Source organism: Macaca fascicularis, chromosome 14, assembly GCF_037993035.2.
Source record: "Macaca fascicularis isolate 582-1 chromosome 14, T2T-MFA8v1.1".
Taxonomy (NCBI): Eukaryota; Metazoa; Chordata; class Mammalia; order Primates; family Cercopithecidae; genus Macaca; species Macaca fascicularis.
Genome location: NC_088388.1, coordinates 69,573,935 through 69,590,637, shown reverse-complemented (window position 1 = coordinate 69,590,637; position 16,703 = coordinate 69,573,935). Strand labels below are relative to the sequence as shown.

The 16,703-nt window shown below is 40.3% G+C and overlaps 2 protein-coding genes across 2 annotated transcripts in view; one reads left to right on the top strand and one right to left on the bottom strand.

The window, feature by feature from the left end:
• The window catches only part of MMP26 (matrix metallopeptidase 26), a 370,667-nt gene that overhangs the window by 111,717 nt on the left and 242,247 nt on the right, over positions 1 to 16,703 (top strand). The gene's annotated exons all lie outside the window — the stretch shown is intronic.
• LOC107127380 (olfactory receptor 52R1) lies at positions 8,404 to 9,340 on the bottom strand. Its single transcript, XM_015435389.4, is given in 3 exon segments — positions 8,404 to 8,567; positions 8,570 to 9,076; positions 9,079 to 9,340. Coding segments are annotated over 3 exon segments (933 nt in total).

Below are 16,703 nucleotides of genomic sequence, written 5' to 3'. Positions count from 1 at the left end.
GAAGTTGAATTTATGGGCTTAGAACCAATAAAAGGATAATGTCTTAGGTTATGTGTAAGACAACCTCACTCATGAAAGTTAGAAGCATCAGAATGAAATATGTCTTCCTAGAAGTAGTTAATGCAGGTCACATCAAAGAAGGAAAATATTAATTACAGCAGCCACAACAATAGCTGATAAAGCACAGGAAACTGATCTAGAATTGGGAAATCTGCCACCCTGGAAAGACACAAGAAGCAGGTGTGTGTTGTGTGTTGTGTGTTGTGGGGGCTTTAGACCCCAATGGTGGTATCAGAGGAGACTGCTGCCCTAACATTTGGGGGAGAAACCTATTCTCTGAAGAGACCAACCAAGTAATAAACACATATTATTTCAGAGAAAGTTGGGAATTACGAGGGCTAAGTGATTAGAAAATTGTCTGAACAGGAAACCACTTATATGTAAATCAACACACTTTTTTTTTTTACTAAATTAAACGTAACAAAATCGGGCTACATCCAGTTTCAATAATGTTTGTCAATCATAAGCCCAAATTTATAGAATGAAGAATAAGCATTTCAAAGGTTAAATGTCCAAATGGAAATGAGTCACATTAAATACTACATTAAACATTAAACGTAAGAACGCTGGTCCTTTGTTTCCACATAAAAGTCAATTACATCTAAAAAAATTACTTTATTATGCCTGTGGGCAGGTCTAAACCTTTTATTTTATGCACATGAAATTAAAATAAATTGGAAAAATCAAGAAGATGATGGGAGAGGACAAAGGGGGCAAGGAAAGAGAATGAGAGAAAGAAAGAGGGAGAGAGAGAGAGATAGAGAGAGCGAGCTAACAGTCAGCCACATTCTTCTCATATTGTTTTCATTTATTTATAGCATACTAAAGATGGATTTCATGATTTTGCCTCCTTGACCTGGGGCCAATACTATGTGTCAGAGTTTTTTTTTTTTTCTCCCCCTTTGGAGCCCATTATTTTTTCTTAAGAGTTTCAACAGGACAAGTTGCCACTCTGAGTTTGCCCAGAATTCCTTAGTTAAAACACAGGTGGGAGATGGCTATGTCATGTAAGCTACAACCACAGTTCCTGGGAAAAGTAGAGCCTGTCTGTTGCTCTGCAGCATCGCTTGTCTCAGAGACAAGTTGGCTGTTTCTTCTAGTTCTCTTATGGCTCATTGTCTGTGCCAATGCTGATTCCACTGCTTTATATTTCCTTTCCATGTTTATCAATCTACTGAATTAAAACTCCTCAATTTACAATACAGAATAAATATTACCTCTTTAGGGATATTGTTTCTGATCCTCAGATAGAATTGCCTTCTCATTTGTATCCTGTTCATGAAGTCAGTGTATTACTTGAAGTACATGTATTGCATTTCTGTTTTTTTTTTTTTCCAAGTCTATCTTTCCTGACTACATTGTAAGGACTGAGTTCTGTGGTTAGATTCTGTCTTCACCATGCCCAACATAGCTGCATTCTGGATGTTTGAGGACACTGATCAATAAATCTTTCCCATCAAGTACCCCTTCCAAGAAAGAATTCATAAATATACAGACTTTTAATACACACATACTTTCTCTGTGTTGGGAAGTAGACAGGTCTGATAGGTGATTACTGTTTTACTCTGAGAAGAAAGGAAATAGAGACAAAGTTGCTTGGGCTGGGAAGGGTGGAAATTTCTCCAGTCACACACTGAGGAAAGGCCTGAGCTGGGACTCCTGGGAGATGCCAGGTCTCCTGCTGCTGCAGTGCTTCCCCTCCTTTGCTACACCTAAGGCAACCTCAGGCCTAATGTCTAGGAACCTTGGGAAAAGGATAAGACCTCAGGGCTAGTTTCTTCTGTAATTGTTCCCGGAAGCATTGCCATTGTCAATGAGTTCATAAACAACAATGCACTTCGGGCTCCTGTACTCACCTGTTCAGTGAGAGTGAGAGCTCCCAGAGAACCAATACAGTGGCTTGCTTACTTTTCACAATCCTATCTGAGATCTCTTTAGAACACAGCATTCATCATTCACATATTTATTCATATAATGAATAAACTTGTAATATTTAACACTTCCCCTATTCCAGGCTGCTAAGTGCTGGGCATACAGCAGTAAGAGTGATTTGGTGGCAGCTCTCAAAAAACCATAATCAGTTGGGAAACAATTACAAAACATGACTGTTGAGAGTTAGTAAGACAGAAGACTCATTGAAGCATTCAATGAAGTTCCTAAAGAAATGAAAGAATGAATGAATGAATTCTCATCCCCTGTGTATTTAATAAAACCTGCTTCATAAAGTTCTGTTGGTAACTCAAGCCACATCCCAGTTGGCCCACAGCCTGTGTTACCACATGTTAGGCTTCTCTGTTCCTTTCCTGGAGCAACATCTACTGCTCCATGAACGGACTTTCCCTCCCTAATGTCTTGGCTACACCTGCCTGCTGCAGAGACCGAGCAGTATGATTGCTCTGTTTATGGTGGCAACAGAACTCCTGCTGCAAATCTGGCTTAATCATCCGCTGAGCCCTTTCTACTCAGTCAGGAAACCAATTAAAGTGGGGATATACAGTGAGAAGGTATCCTTTCCCTATCCCCTCCCTGTAGGCCTTGATCCTCTTTCCAAAGCATGAGGTTTCAAATGGAGCTGGCACATTCAAGAAGCAGAAATTGGCCCAAATAAAATTTATTTTTAAATATTTCCCTTAGGTACAGTTTTGCACAACTCCAGGGATATCATTAATTTGGATTACAATGTGAGCTTCTCCTTGGGATTATACTTCTGCTTTATTTACAAGCTTTTGAAAGACTTCTAGCTGATTTCTCAGAATTAATTCCTACCCAGGAGCTCTGATTTTTGCTCATTTGTTTGCTTGTTTTTTCCCTTCTCTGCCACTATTATACTTTCTGACTCAGAAATAAACCAGGAGGTGCTACTTAGGTTATTTGGTTTCTGTTTCCTCATCTACAAGGTGGAATTGGATGATTACATTGACTTACACATACTGAAATGCAGTGATGCATTTTCCGCATATTGACCTGTGGAAAATATTAGGGCTGGCATCTGGAGGACTTCCAAAAACTAGAGAATTTCAAATCTCTTCATGACGGCCCATAGTTAAGACAGACATGTTGAGAACTGGAAACCAAAGACTGACAGTCCAGCTTCATCAGGGCTGGGGATGGGGTGAAGGGAAGAGACAAGCTCTGCCAAGTCTCTTTGCACATCACTTGGACCTTTCTTTCCTTCCTCCTCTGGCTTCAGAAGACACAGCAGGATAAACCAGCGACTTCAGGATTAGCAGCCCAAGACTAAACTTTAAAATTGTTCATGTCAAGGTGAGACTACAGGACCTCACCTACCTTCAGCTTTCGGTTTTATCATCTTCCAGGGGAGGTCTAGACCATGGGTCTACCTAGATGGCATAAATATGCACAATACTCAAAGTGCAAAGTACTGAAAGTTTATATTTTAGGTCTTTACTGACATGCCTATACTTTCCATTGAATGGAAACATACTGTTTTCCATATACTTATTGATGCCTGCACTATGCTAGGATTTGCTAAGATCTGAGGTAACTAAAGCACCATTTTTTCTCATGGTATGTAAAGCATGGAAGCTAAAACACAACCAGATCATTATAGCATAGAGGAGGGAGTGAGTCTGATGAGAACAGAATGGAACAAATACTGTAGGAGCACAGAGATGGGTTCTAAGGAAGAGATGTGAATTTTTAGCTCTGTATTCCAGGCACTAAGCATTGCACTGAAGAAACAGTTATTGATCAAAAATTGCTTATTGATTTGAGTATGAAAAAATAATAACATTATGTTTGGCTCTGTGCAGAGTAGAAAATACTGATGAAGCTTCCCCCTTTTGGAAGGTACTCTAAAACGGAGGTCTGACATCACAGTTTGACTCCAAGTCATGTTTGAAAACCACGAAAGGCTGATGTACCAGGAGCTGCCTTTAATATGGTTTTGTCTGGCCTTTCTTAGTCACTATGATTATAGATTTGCTTATTTGAGGGAAAAGAGGCACCATGAGGTCTCTGCCCACCTACAGATGGAAAATAGGGTCCCTCACTCAACATGCTCACTTGATAGCTTCTGTAAATGATTATTTTGTTAGTCCATTGTTTCGCTTTAAGAAAATACCTGAGGCTTTAAGAAAATTACCTGAGGGTAATTTATAAAGAAAAGAGGCTTAACTGGCTCAGGCTGCAGACTGTACAAGCATGGCATCAGCATCTTCTAGGCTTCTAGAAAAGCCTCAGGATGCTTGCAATCATGGTGGAAGCAAAGAGAGAGCTGGCACATCACATGGTAAGAATGGGAGGAGGAGAGAGAAGGGGGAGGTCTCAGGCTCTATTAAACAAGAAGATCTCACATGAACTAACTGAGGGAGAACTCACTCATCACCAAGGAGATAGTGCTAAGCCATACATGAGGGATCCATTCTCATGATCTAATTACCTCCCATCAGGCCCCACCTCCAATGTTGGGGATCACATTTCAACATGAGATTTGGAGGGTACAAACATCCAAAATGCATCATTATGCCCCTAGTACTTCAAATTTTATGTCCTTCTCACATTGCAAAATACAATCAACCTTTACCAATAGTCCCCCAAAGTCTTATCTCATTCCAGCAACAAGTCCAAAATCCTAAGTCTCATCTGAGATTCATCTCCTTTCACCTCTGAACCGTAAAATAAAAACAAGTTATTTACTTCCAAGATACAATGGTGGTACAGACATTGGTTAAATATTCCCAATCCAAAAGGGAGAAATCGTCCAAAAGAAAGGGGCAATAGGCCCCACACAATTCTGAAATCTAGTAGGCACACATTAAACCTTAAAGCTCCAAAACAATTGCCCCTTACTCCATATCCTTCATTTAGGGCATACTGGTGCAACAAGTGGGCTCCTTGGGAGCTTGGGAAGCTCCACCCCTGTAACTTTGCAGGATGCAGTCCCTGTGACTGCTCTCATGGATTGGAGTTGAGTACCTGTGACTTTGCCAAGCTCAGGATGCAAGCTACCGTTGGCTCTACTATTCTGGGATCTGGAGGGTAGTGGCCCCCTTCCCACAGGTTCACTAGTCAATGCCCCAGTGGGGACTCTGTGTGGAGACTCTGACACCACATTTGCCTTCAGCACTGCCTTACTAGAGTCTCTCTGTTAGTGTTCTTCCCCTGCAGCAGGCTTCTGCCTAGGCACTCAGGTTTTCCAATACGTCCCCTGAAATCTAGGGGGAAGCCTGCAAGCCTCCTTAATGCTTGCATTCTGTGTGCCTGCAGACTTAATACCACATGGAAGCTGCCAAGGGTTACAGCTGGCACACTCTAGAGTGGCAGCCCAAGCTGCACCTAGGGCCTTTTGGGCCATGGCTGTAGCTGGAGCAGTCAGGATGCAGGGAGCAGTGTCCCAAGGCTGCACAGGGCAGTGATCCCTAGGCCTGGCCCCCAAAACCATTTTTTTCTTCCTGGGCCTCTAGGCCTGTGGTGGGATGGACTATCTCAAAATACTCTGAAATGCCTTCAAGACTTTTTTTCCCATTGGCTTGGATATTAGCACTTGGCTTCTTTATAGTCATACTAATCTCTCTAGCAAGTGATTTCTCCGGAGCTTACTTGAATTCCTCTCCTGGAAATGCTCTTTCCTCTTCTATCACATTGCCAGATTGTGACTTTTCCAAATGTTTATGCTTTCCTTCCTTTTTAAATATAAGTTCCTACTTTAAGTCATTTATTTGCTCCTATATATATCTGATTGTAGCCTGTAAGATGCAGCAAGGCCGTCTCTTGCATGGTTTGCTCCTTAGAAATTTTTTCTTCCAGATACACTAAGTCATCCCTCTTAAGTTCAAACGTGCATTGCAGCCATGCTCTTTGCTCTGGTGTAACACAAATGACCTCAATTCCAGTTCCCAATAGCTTCCTCATTTCCATCTGAGAACTCTCGGGTGTAACACAAATGGCCTTAATTCCAGTTCCCAATAGCTTCCTCATTTCCATCTGAGAACTCATCAGCTTGGATTTTACTGTCCATATTTCTTCAGTTCACTTCAAGTTCATGTGGACTTAGTTCATTTCTTCACTTCAAGTTCATATGAACTTCACTGCCCATATTTCTATCAGCATTTTGGTCACAATTATTTAACCAGTGTCTAAGAAGTTCCAAACTTCCCTTGTCTTCCTGTCTTCTTCTGAGTTCTCTGAACTCTTCCAACCTCTCCCGTTACCCAGTTCCAAAGTTGCTTCCATATTTTCAGGTATCTTTACAGGAACACACTATACTTGGTACCAATTTCCTCTGTTAGTCCATTGCATTGCTGTAAATAAATATCTGAGGCTGGGTTATTTATAAAGAAAAGTTTAATTAGGTCATAGTTTTGCAGGTTGCACAAGCATGGTGCCAGCTTGTTTTTGGCGAGGCCTCAGAAAGTGTGCAATCATGGCAGAAGACAAAGGAGGAGCTGGTACATCACACGGCAGGAGTGGGAATGAGAGAGAGAAGGGGGAAGGAGAGGTCCCGGACTTTTTTTTTGAGATGGAGTTTCACTTTTGTTGCCCATGCTGGAATGCAATGACATGATCTTGGTTCACCACAACCTGCGCCTCCCCGGTTCAAGTGATTCTCCTGCCTCAGCCTACCAAGTAGCTGGGACTACAGGCGTGCACCACCACGCCCAGCTAATTTTTGTATTTTTATTTGAGACTGGGTTTCACCATGTTGTCCAGGATGGTCTTGATCTCTTGACCTTGTGATCCACCCGCCTCAGCTCCCAAAGTGCTGGGATTACAGGCATGAACCACTGAGCCCAGCTAGGACTCTTTTAAATAACCAGATCTCACATGAACTAACTGAGAAAGAGCTCACTCATCACCGAGGAGATAGTGCTAAGCCATTCATGAAGCATCTGTCCCCATGATCCAATCCCTCCCACTAGGCCCCACCTCCAACACTTGGAATCACATTTCAACAGATTTGGAGGGGAGACAGGTCCAAATCATATAAACTACAGGCACATTTGAGTTATATGCTTTATATTTTGGGCATAAGGATTTTTCATGTCATAATGAAGTTAGTCATCTATTTTCATTGGTTCAGAATATTTAAGTTTACTTACAATCATGATAGAGTAATACAGCTTAAATAATTAATGTCTATATTGAGGCTGGAATTGCAAGTATTCAATTGTTTCGATTTTGGGTGGAAATCAGCAAATTAGATGTTCTGTTTGTCAGTTTCTTTTGTTCCCTATTCTATCCCCACCTTTTGGCAGAATGCTAGGTGAAAAGTAATTGCTCAATATATTACTTGAATAAAAATTTAAAATGTTACAAGTATTTTATTTTTTATTAAAAAAGTGACTGGAAGACAATTTGCTATTTGTATAACAAATTTATCTTATCTGACAATATCCTTTACAATTTTAATTCCGTAGGGTAATAAAAGAAGTCCTTGGGACTGAGAGGTATGGTTTTGCATTCAATTTTGAAGAAATGAGATAAAAATGGACCTGAACCTTCTGAAGTCATCTTGTGATAAGTACTAGGTGAACATCACACTGTATCACTTAAATATGTAAAATCATTTTGTGTCAATCAAAACATAATTCAAATTAAAAATACACTGAAGTATAAAAATATAATTAAAATGCCATAAGTATCACTACTCCAAGCAGCTATTTATTATCATTTGGATATATTTCCTGAATTTCTTTCTTTACATATATGTATTCCAGTTTAGAATTGGCATCAAGCCTTATGGGCAATAGTTTTTCTTTTCTATTTAAAATTATATCTTGCCTATTTGTCAAATTTTCAGGTACTCCTTCCAAATAAAATAGTTACATGGCACCTGATATTCAATGAATATTGCTTCATCTGTAATCTTATAGGACAATATTTGAATAATTTTCAATTTTGTTTTTATAAAGCATGATTTTATGCATGTCTTTGTACACATGCATTTTATTTTTATAAACAGATTCTCAGATGAAGAAAATATATGTAATTTTAAATTATTTGATGCAAATTTCTAAATTCCTTTTAAGCAAAGTATACCTACTTCTACTGATAGTGTAAAAACACTTTTTTGCCTTAATCATCTGTGGGAGATGACATTCTTTTAAAATATTCACTGATTTAATAGGTAAAACTATTTTTATTGTTTCCATGTGATGATGAATATGGTCAACAAAGTTGTTCTTAGCCATCACATCTCTCAGGTGTCTCTTTTCTAGGTACCCTGATAATTGTTTCTCTTGCTTCTAGGGGGTTGCCTACCTCTGAGCCAGTTATTTACAGAGCTGAGTTCGTCATAATAAGGAATTGCCCGTCAAATGTTCATCAATGTCACCACATTAGTGGGGCAATGTAAGTGATGGGGATACACTGACCCTTTGCTCAGGGGACGTTTCCACAACATTCTTGGGTAACTCTGTCCCTGATCTGTTTGGTTCTAACTCCGTAAATAATGGGGTTGAGCATGGGAGGTACCAGTAGATAGAGATTAGCAAACAGGATATGTACCACTTGGGGCACATGATGGCCAAAACGGTGGGTGAGGTGGCTGGGATATAAAAAGCCAAGATGACACAGATATGGGAGGCACATGTGCTAAAAGCTTTGAGGCGGGCTTCACCTGAGGGCAACTGAAGCACAGCTCTCAAAATCATCATGTATGACATACCTATGACAGTCATATCAAAGCCAGCCACAGAGAAGGCCACAAAGAGTCTATACCCACAATTTATGCTTGTATCAGCACACACCAACTTCAGCACAGCCATGTGCTCACAGTATGACTGGGGAATGGCTTGGTGTTGGCAGAAGGGCATCCTAGACACCATGAAGCAGAAGAGGCTCACCCACAGCAGCCCTCTCAGCATCACAACAGTCCCCAGTTCAATCATGACCGATGGGGTTATGAGGCTAGAGTGTTGGAGTGGGAAGCAGATGGCCACATGGCGATCCAGGGCCATAGCCATGAGCACCCCAGACTCCATAAAAGAAAAGGCATGGATGAAGAACACCTGGATGAAGCAGGCATGGTACTCAATCTCATGAGCATGAAACAGAATATGACCAACATCTTAGGTTGGGTGGAGGAGGAGAGGACCAGGTCAGTGATAGCCAGCATGGCCAGAAAGAGGTACATGGGCTTATGCAGGGTGTGGTCAATTCTGATTACACGGAGGAGAGTGATATTTCCAACAACAGCCACAGCATACATGGCACAGAACGGAAAGGCAATCCAAAACTGGAAACTCTCTAGGCCTGGGATTCCAAGCAGGATGAAGGACGCAGGATGAGAAGAGCTGTTCCCTGAAACCAGCACCATGGGCTGGTTAATATGGTTTCCGTTGGGAAGGTAATCTACTCTCTGCAGATGATAACAATCAAAACAAGTGTTATTATTATATAGAAGGCTTTTGGATGGGACTATTGGATACCAGAGTGATTGGATTTGATTATAAACTAGAATAATTTCAACTGTTTTAATAAATAATACGTTGCAACACAACATCATGTTACTCTGTTGTTTTTCATACTAATGTCATTCAAAATGGGGTAGAACATACTAGTTGCATGTGTAATTCTTGCTCTTCAGTTCTATAGAACTAAAAGCTGATTAGTTTAAACTTTTCCACAGGTCCTTTTTATCCCTCTGGTTAGCCACTTGGCCAACTTCTCAGAGTAGCAAGTCAGTAGAGTTTGCAAGCCTATGGCAATTTATGTACTACTTTGAAGTTAGCTTTGAATCTAGATCAGTCACCACAAGGGCTTGGGTGGGAAGTTAACCTACTGACCAATTGAACATTTGTACTTTAATTTATTATCTTTAGTGTAGGTTTCTCCTAGACAAGAAGTTAACAAGCTTTTTTCTTTAAAAAGTGAGATTATAAAATTTGAGAAATTGTGGGCTATACTATCTGTTGCAGCAGATCAATTCAACCATTGTAGTGTGAAAGTAACCATAGTCAACACACAAATGTGTGAGTGTGGTGTGTTCCAGTAAACCTTTGTTTACAAAAATGGGTTGCAAGCAGGTGTTGGTTTCCAGGCTATAGTTTGCCAACCTCTGTCCTAGGAGATGAATTTTTCATGAAGTCAGCCGTGAACCCTACACTATCTCTAGCATCTCTGTGCTTGGTGCAGAGTAGGAGTTTAATAAAATATTCCTGAAGAAAGTAGCACATAAATGTCATTATTCAAAGGCAGCAGACTCATTAACTGATGAACAATATTCTAGATACCCAGATAGAGCCCTATTGACTCTACCTTGAGGCCGTAGAGGTTGCCCTGTGGCAGTGGATGCTGTCTGTCTCTGTTCATCTTACCTGAGTTTATTCCACCCTTTGAGTTTTTTGGTGATCACTATCAATCTCAGAATCGATGGCACAAAGCTCACTTTGTTCTTACCCAACACTTTTTCACTGAACTCAGTTGTCTGTGCTTTGTTTGAAAGCTTCAGTTCTTACCGCCTTCAAAAGAGAAACACCTGGGCAAGAAAAGTAATGCATTCAAATCCCCATCACCTCTTGGAACTAACACATGTCTCATTCACTAGAAAAAAAAAGATTCCTTAAAAGAATTTCTTCAAGATCCCCAAAAGGGTTGTCTTTGTCCAAATTTCTCAAGATTTATAACAGACTGGGAGAAATAGGGCTCAGACTTTATAAGTCTAGATCTAAATTGAAATCTTGACCATCCTGCCAGAGAATAAGATATAGGTTTGCTCAAAACAAATACTTGTATGTAGAGCATGGTAAAATTTCAAAACCACCTGTATCCGGGGTCCACCTATATCCCTATCCCTCCTTGCCTGTCCCAGACGTCCCAAGCTGTTTTGTATATTCTGTTTGAGCCGAAGTCTTTCTGTCACTTGCTCCTGTATATCACCCTCAAATTGTCGTGGGGACAGTCCCTGATGTTCAGGGGTACCTTGAAAAGCATATTCAGACCATCCTCATTGCTGTACAAGGCAATATAAGGGGTGCTGGCCAAACGTACAGTTTCTCAAAGTGTATAAATTGTTATGTATCCTGGAACTTAAAGTAAAATTAAAAAAATTAAAAATAAATAAATAAGTAATTGTTATTTTTGGAGACATAGCACTATATACTTAAAAATTTTTGTTTAATAAACATACTTGTGCATGTGTCTTTAGAGTAGCATGATTTATAAACCTTTGGGTATATACCCAGTAATGGGATCGCTGGGTCAAATGGTATTTCTAGTTCTAGATCCTTACGGAATCGCCACATTGTCTTCCACAGTGGTTGAACTAATTTACACTCCCACCAACAGTGTAAAAGCATTCCTATTTCTCCACATCCTCTCTAGCATCGTAAGAGCAAAGACTTGGAACCAACCGAAATGTCCATCAATGATAGACTGGATTAAGAAAATGTGGCACATATACACCATGGAATACTATACAGGCATAAAAAAGGATGAGTTCATGTCCTTTTCAGGCACGTGGATGAAGCTGGAAACCATCATTCTGAGCAAACTATCACAAGGACAGAAAACCAAACACCACATGTTCTTACTCATAGGTGGGAGTTGAACAACGAGAACACATGGATACAGGGTGGGGAACATCACACACTGGGGCCTGTCCAGGTTGGGGGGTTGGGGGAGGCATAGCATTAGGATAAATACCTAATGTAAATGATGAGTTGGTGGGTTCAGCACACCAACATGGCACATGTATACATATGTAGCAAACCTGCACATGGTGCCCTTTTACCCTAGAACTTAAAGTATAATTTAAAAAATGATAAAAAAATTTGTTTATTTGCTTATTCTTTTTCTTTTATTTTTGAGACATGCTTTCACTCTGTTGTCCAGGCTGGAGTGCAATGGTGTGATAACAGCTCACTCTAGCCTTGAACTTCTGGGTTTAGGAGATCCTCCCACCTCAGCTTTCCAGGTAGCTGGAACTATGGATGCACGCCACCATGCCCAGCAAATTTCTTGTATTTTTAATAGTGACAGGGTCTCACTATGTTACCCAAGCTTGTCTCAAACTCTTGGGCTCGAGTGATCAGCCAGCCTTGGCCTCCCAAAGTGCTGGAATTAGACATATGACACTATGCCCAGCCCAAATTTTATTGTTTCTAACTCACACAAAACCTCTGTATCCTCCTATAACAATGAGAAAACAGAGTTCAGACTAGTTACATGATCTGCCCAAGATCACACAGCAAGTAAGTATCCAGGTGCATGACTTTGCAGCCAGTGCTCTTGGCTGTACCCAAGCTGCCTGTGATAGATAACAATTCAGACTCCTGCCCAGGTTGGGGAAAACAGAATTTTCTGTCCTATCATGACAAAGGCAAACATGAAGGGGGTGTGCACAACTGCATGCTGAATTAGAGGAAGATCTGAATTTGGACCCAGGGTTCCTACTACTTCATTGGGTTGGAGCCTCTAGCAGAGTCTCCAGCTTGACCTCCTGGGATCTCTGGGTGTGTGCTGCTTTCTCTGGGAGGACATCTTTAATGTGTTCTGCCCATGAGCCTTAATGGAGAACTCTCCTATTCTACACCCTCCTTAGGAAGTGATGAGTTTCTCCTCAGCCATGTTTCAGCTACCTGTTTTCTATAGCCTCTTTACAAACCAGTTTCTGTCTTCCTATTCATCACACTTCAGACTCCCCAGTAGCCTTTTCACAGGGCAGAGCTTCCCCATGAAGTTATGTCTCTCAGCCATCCTCATTCCATTCTGCTTGCTTTGCTTTTCTGCTCTCAGATTTTCTGTTTTTGGTGGACAATGGAGGAGCAGGGATGCCCTGGTACCCAAGACTGAATTGAGAGATGGGGACTGTTGACAGGTGCCTCCCTTTCTTCTCTCCATTTTCCTCTGCTGACCTATGGAATCTAGTGCCTTCCCTTACCTTTCTTTTCTCACAGACTTATGAACATAACACAGGCAGACTTAATCCTTCAAGACATGTGGAATGGACATGGAATTAATCAATACTTAGCCATTTTTGTCCAGTATGTGAGGTTTTCAACATAGGAAGCACAGGTTGTCAGCTTGCTGCTGTGTTGAGAAATGGAATGTGCATTTTCTAAAAGGAAGGAAAAGAAAGAACCTCATAATTCTTCCTCCCCAACACTGCTATTAAATCTGTTTCCCCCCTCACAGGCTAGAATTCTTATGAACACAGTACATACTAAAAGTTGAAATGAAATAATGTCATTTCCAAACACTGTAACTAGGGACATAACACGTTTAACTTCAAATTTAATTTTTCTGTTTCCCAAAATAAAATCTAATTTGTAAAACCTCCATGTAGGCTTTTGCTATATAAATGCGGTTACAAGAACTATATTATCACACTGAGTGGAGCTCAATTTTCACCTGTCAGACTGGGTTTGATTCCAACTATAACACCCGCTGACTCTGTTGGATTTCAATGGTCTCACCCATTTTGTGAGAATAGTTAAGTTCATCAGTCAGCTGTGTTGCTCAAGCCAGTGAGGGAATAGAGGATAAAATCAACTGAGATTTTGCTAAGGAATACCTTCTAGGGAGCTGTTTTTTCACTTTGAGCTATCTGAAAATAAGGCATAGAGCAATAATGCTGAAGCAGTGTGGGGTTCAGAGCCACCTCTTTTATGGAAATGTTGTGTGTGGAGGCAGTATTCCTACCTTTCTCGGGTCTCCCTGGAGGACAGAGTGGGAGCACTGAGTCTTCTCCCATTCTTAGAATGAAGATCAGTGGTCTTGGATTTTTGAACCTGAAGCTCCCAGTGAGTTAGGCCATTGCATTGGCCTTCCTGCTTCTTGGAGCTCTATGACTCCTAATGCTTTCTGTGATGGGCAGAGGTGCCTGAGGTACAGGTAATCACTCACCCTGACCTCTACTCTGTCTTTAACCAAGTATGGCAAGGCCAGAAGGAGTTCTGAAATTCAGCCTTTGGCAGAGACTTCAGATCAAGGCATATTTAAAGGGCTATGTCTGGACGTTTCCGACCTTTAAGTAGTAGGTTTCTCACTCCCCTGAGCTCCAGTGCCTCATATGCACACTGGCTTCCTCTGAGACTGGAGACTAGAGCTGGAAGCATTAACCCATCCCTTTCCTCTCTCCTCTGTATACAGAAGTGGGAAGGCAAGGGATTTGAATGCTTGTGCAAAAAAGTGTGTTGTTGAGATTACATGAATGTGATTTTATCGGTGTGTATGTATTTTTTTTTGTAGTCAGAGTATGTGTATTTATAATTCAGGGGATATTTTGTACAATATGAAACTGTGTTGATATGTCATGTAAGTCGATGTGTGTATCTGAGAGATATGTTAATAAACACATGTATAAGGTACTGAATTTGCATATAAGTGTGAGTATTTGTGTGAATAAGCATATGTGTATATCAAAGTATGAATAATAATTTGCTTTAAGTATGTATCATTAGTGTGCTACCATCATGCTATGAGTTCCAGGTTACTGAATACACACATTTTGTGAAGGCACATGCCTAGTTATATACCTGACAGTGTGAGGTTGCACATAGTGTGTATAGTGTGTATACATATGAGTATGTATATATAAGGAGTGTGGGGTTAATGAGGATGTTGAGCATCCATTAGTGTATCAGTATTTACTAAGGTAGCTGTGGTTCTGAGACCCCTCACCTCTGACGGACTGATTATCCAAATAGGTGAAAGGAATCCCAAAGAAGACCATGCCATAGTCAGTTCTAAAACTTTGTTAGGCTGGAAGGCTCTCTTCACTCAATCTGAACAGTGAAGGCCTACACAGAGCTTCCTCTGTTTCAATACAGAATCCAGATTTTTTAATCTAATGATTTTAATCTAAACACTAAGGAAGACTTGAGAAAGGCAAACATATAAGAATGCAAAGAAAGATTTGTTTGCAAAGAGTACAAAGCTGTCAGACTTGAACAAAATACAAAATGCAACATACATTTAAGTGGATAAAATTACCAAGGTTATCAGGTTTACATCGATGTGTATATGATAGATGGCAATGATCACAGTCACAAAGGTCATAATTTTTCATCTATCAGCCTACAAAATCAGAAGTACCATTTTCTTTTTTAGGGAGTCCAGGTATACAGGAAATATTCAAAATGTTATTATTTTGGAGATCAGGCTGACATTGTACATTGGAATTTCTGGCTTCAAATTCTTTTTCTTTTTTTTAAATTTTTCCTTCCAACTTTTATTTTAGATTCAAGGAGTACCTCTGCCAATTTGTTACAGGGTAAATTTTGTGTCACAGGGGTTTGGTGTACGGATTATTTTATCACCTAGTTGATAAGTATAGTACTCAATAAGTAGTTTTTTATCCTCACCCTCAATCCAACCTCCATGCTCAAGTAGGCCCCAGTGTCTGTTGTTCCCTTCTTTGTGTCCATGTGTACACAATGTTTAGCTTCCACTTATAAATGAGAACATGAGGTATTTGGTTTTCTGTTCCTGCTTTAAGTTAATTTGCTTAGGATAATGGCCTCTAGTTCCATCCATGTTGCTGCAAAAGACATGATTTCATTCTTTGCAAATGATTTTTCTTTATTTCTTTTTGTTGTTTATTTCCTTTAACTTAGGTATGTGATGTTCTCAGTATATAGGAAGCAGAACAAAATTCAGGTCCCTTTGTCTTCTTTTTCTTCTTGTTTTTTTTTAGAGATACTTTTCTCTTTCAACAGAATGTGACATTCAGGATAGGATCTGTGGTGTTTCTGTTTCATTTCTGACTCTTCCACAGTCCCAAATGCCACTGGACTCCAAGCAGGCATTACCCAGGCCCTTGTGGAAAGCATTTATCAGGCTAACCACACTACTTTTTAAGTTTAGTAGGGGATTTCAAGGTGAAAGGAGCATATAGTAGAAATGTCAGAATTTCTCTGATTGATGTTCCCAGAGGCCCCTCATCATTTGAGTCTTTCTAAAGCTGGTGCCTCTCCAGGATGCATTGAGGACTCTAAACCTGGCTCGCAGCCCTTTGTCGAAGCCCAGTTTCCACTGGAATGTACCAAGGTTTCTGGGCAGTTTTGAGAGCCCAGTAAAGTTGGTTACGATAAACTTACAATCACGCCAATCTGCAATTGTAGGGTTACGATGGCAGGGCAGAAAGGATGTTTAGAAAGAAACTTTTGTTGGAAAAAAAGGTTGTTGGGGATATTGACGTGAGAATTCTGAGACAATTCATTATATCTATGTAGAAATATGTTGGTGTGTGTATATATATGTATACGTGTATATATGTAGTATATGATGTGTATATGTAGTATATGATATGTAACATAAATATTATACAGACGTATATAAGGTATTTGTATTATATAAAGAGATAAATATGTGAAACCAAAGAAAATGACTGAGGCAAGTCTCAATCCATTTAGAGGTTTATTTTGCCAAGGTTGAGGACACATGCCTAGGAGAAAGAGACACAGTCACAATAGAACGCATGGCCTGTACTTCTGAAGAGGATTGTGAGGGCTTCAATGATCAAAGGGGAAAAGTGGGCAGGAGGGGAAAGGGGAAAGAAAAAAAGAGGTAGGATATGATCACATTCTTGTGAGGCTTTGATTAGGCTACTGAATCCAGTATGTTGCGGGTGAAAAGGGTTGGTTAGAGGGAGCAATCTATGTATTTCACACTCATTAAATCTGCACTTGACATAAGGTAAGCATAAAGTAGAGGAAGCAGTCAAATAAGCGTTTGTT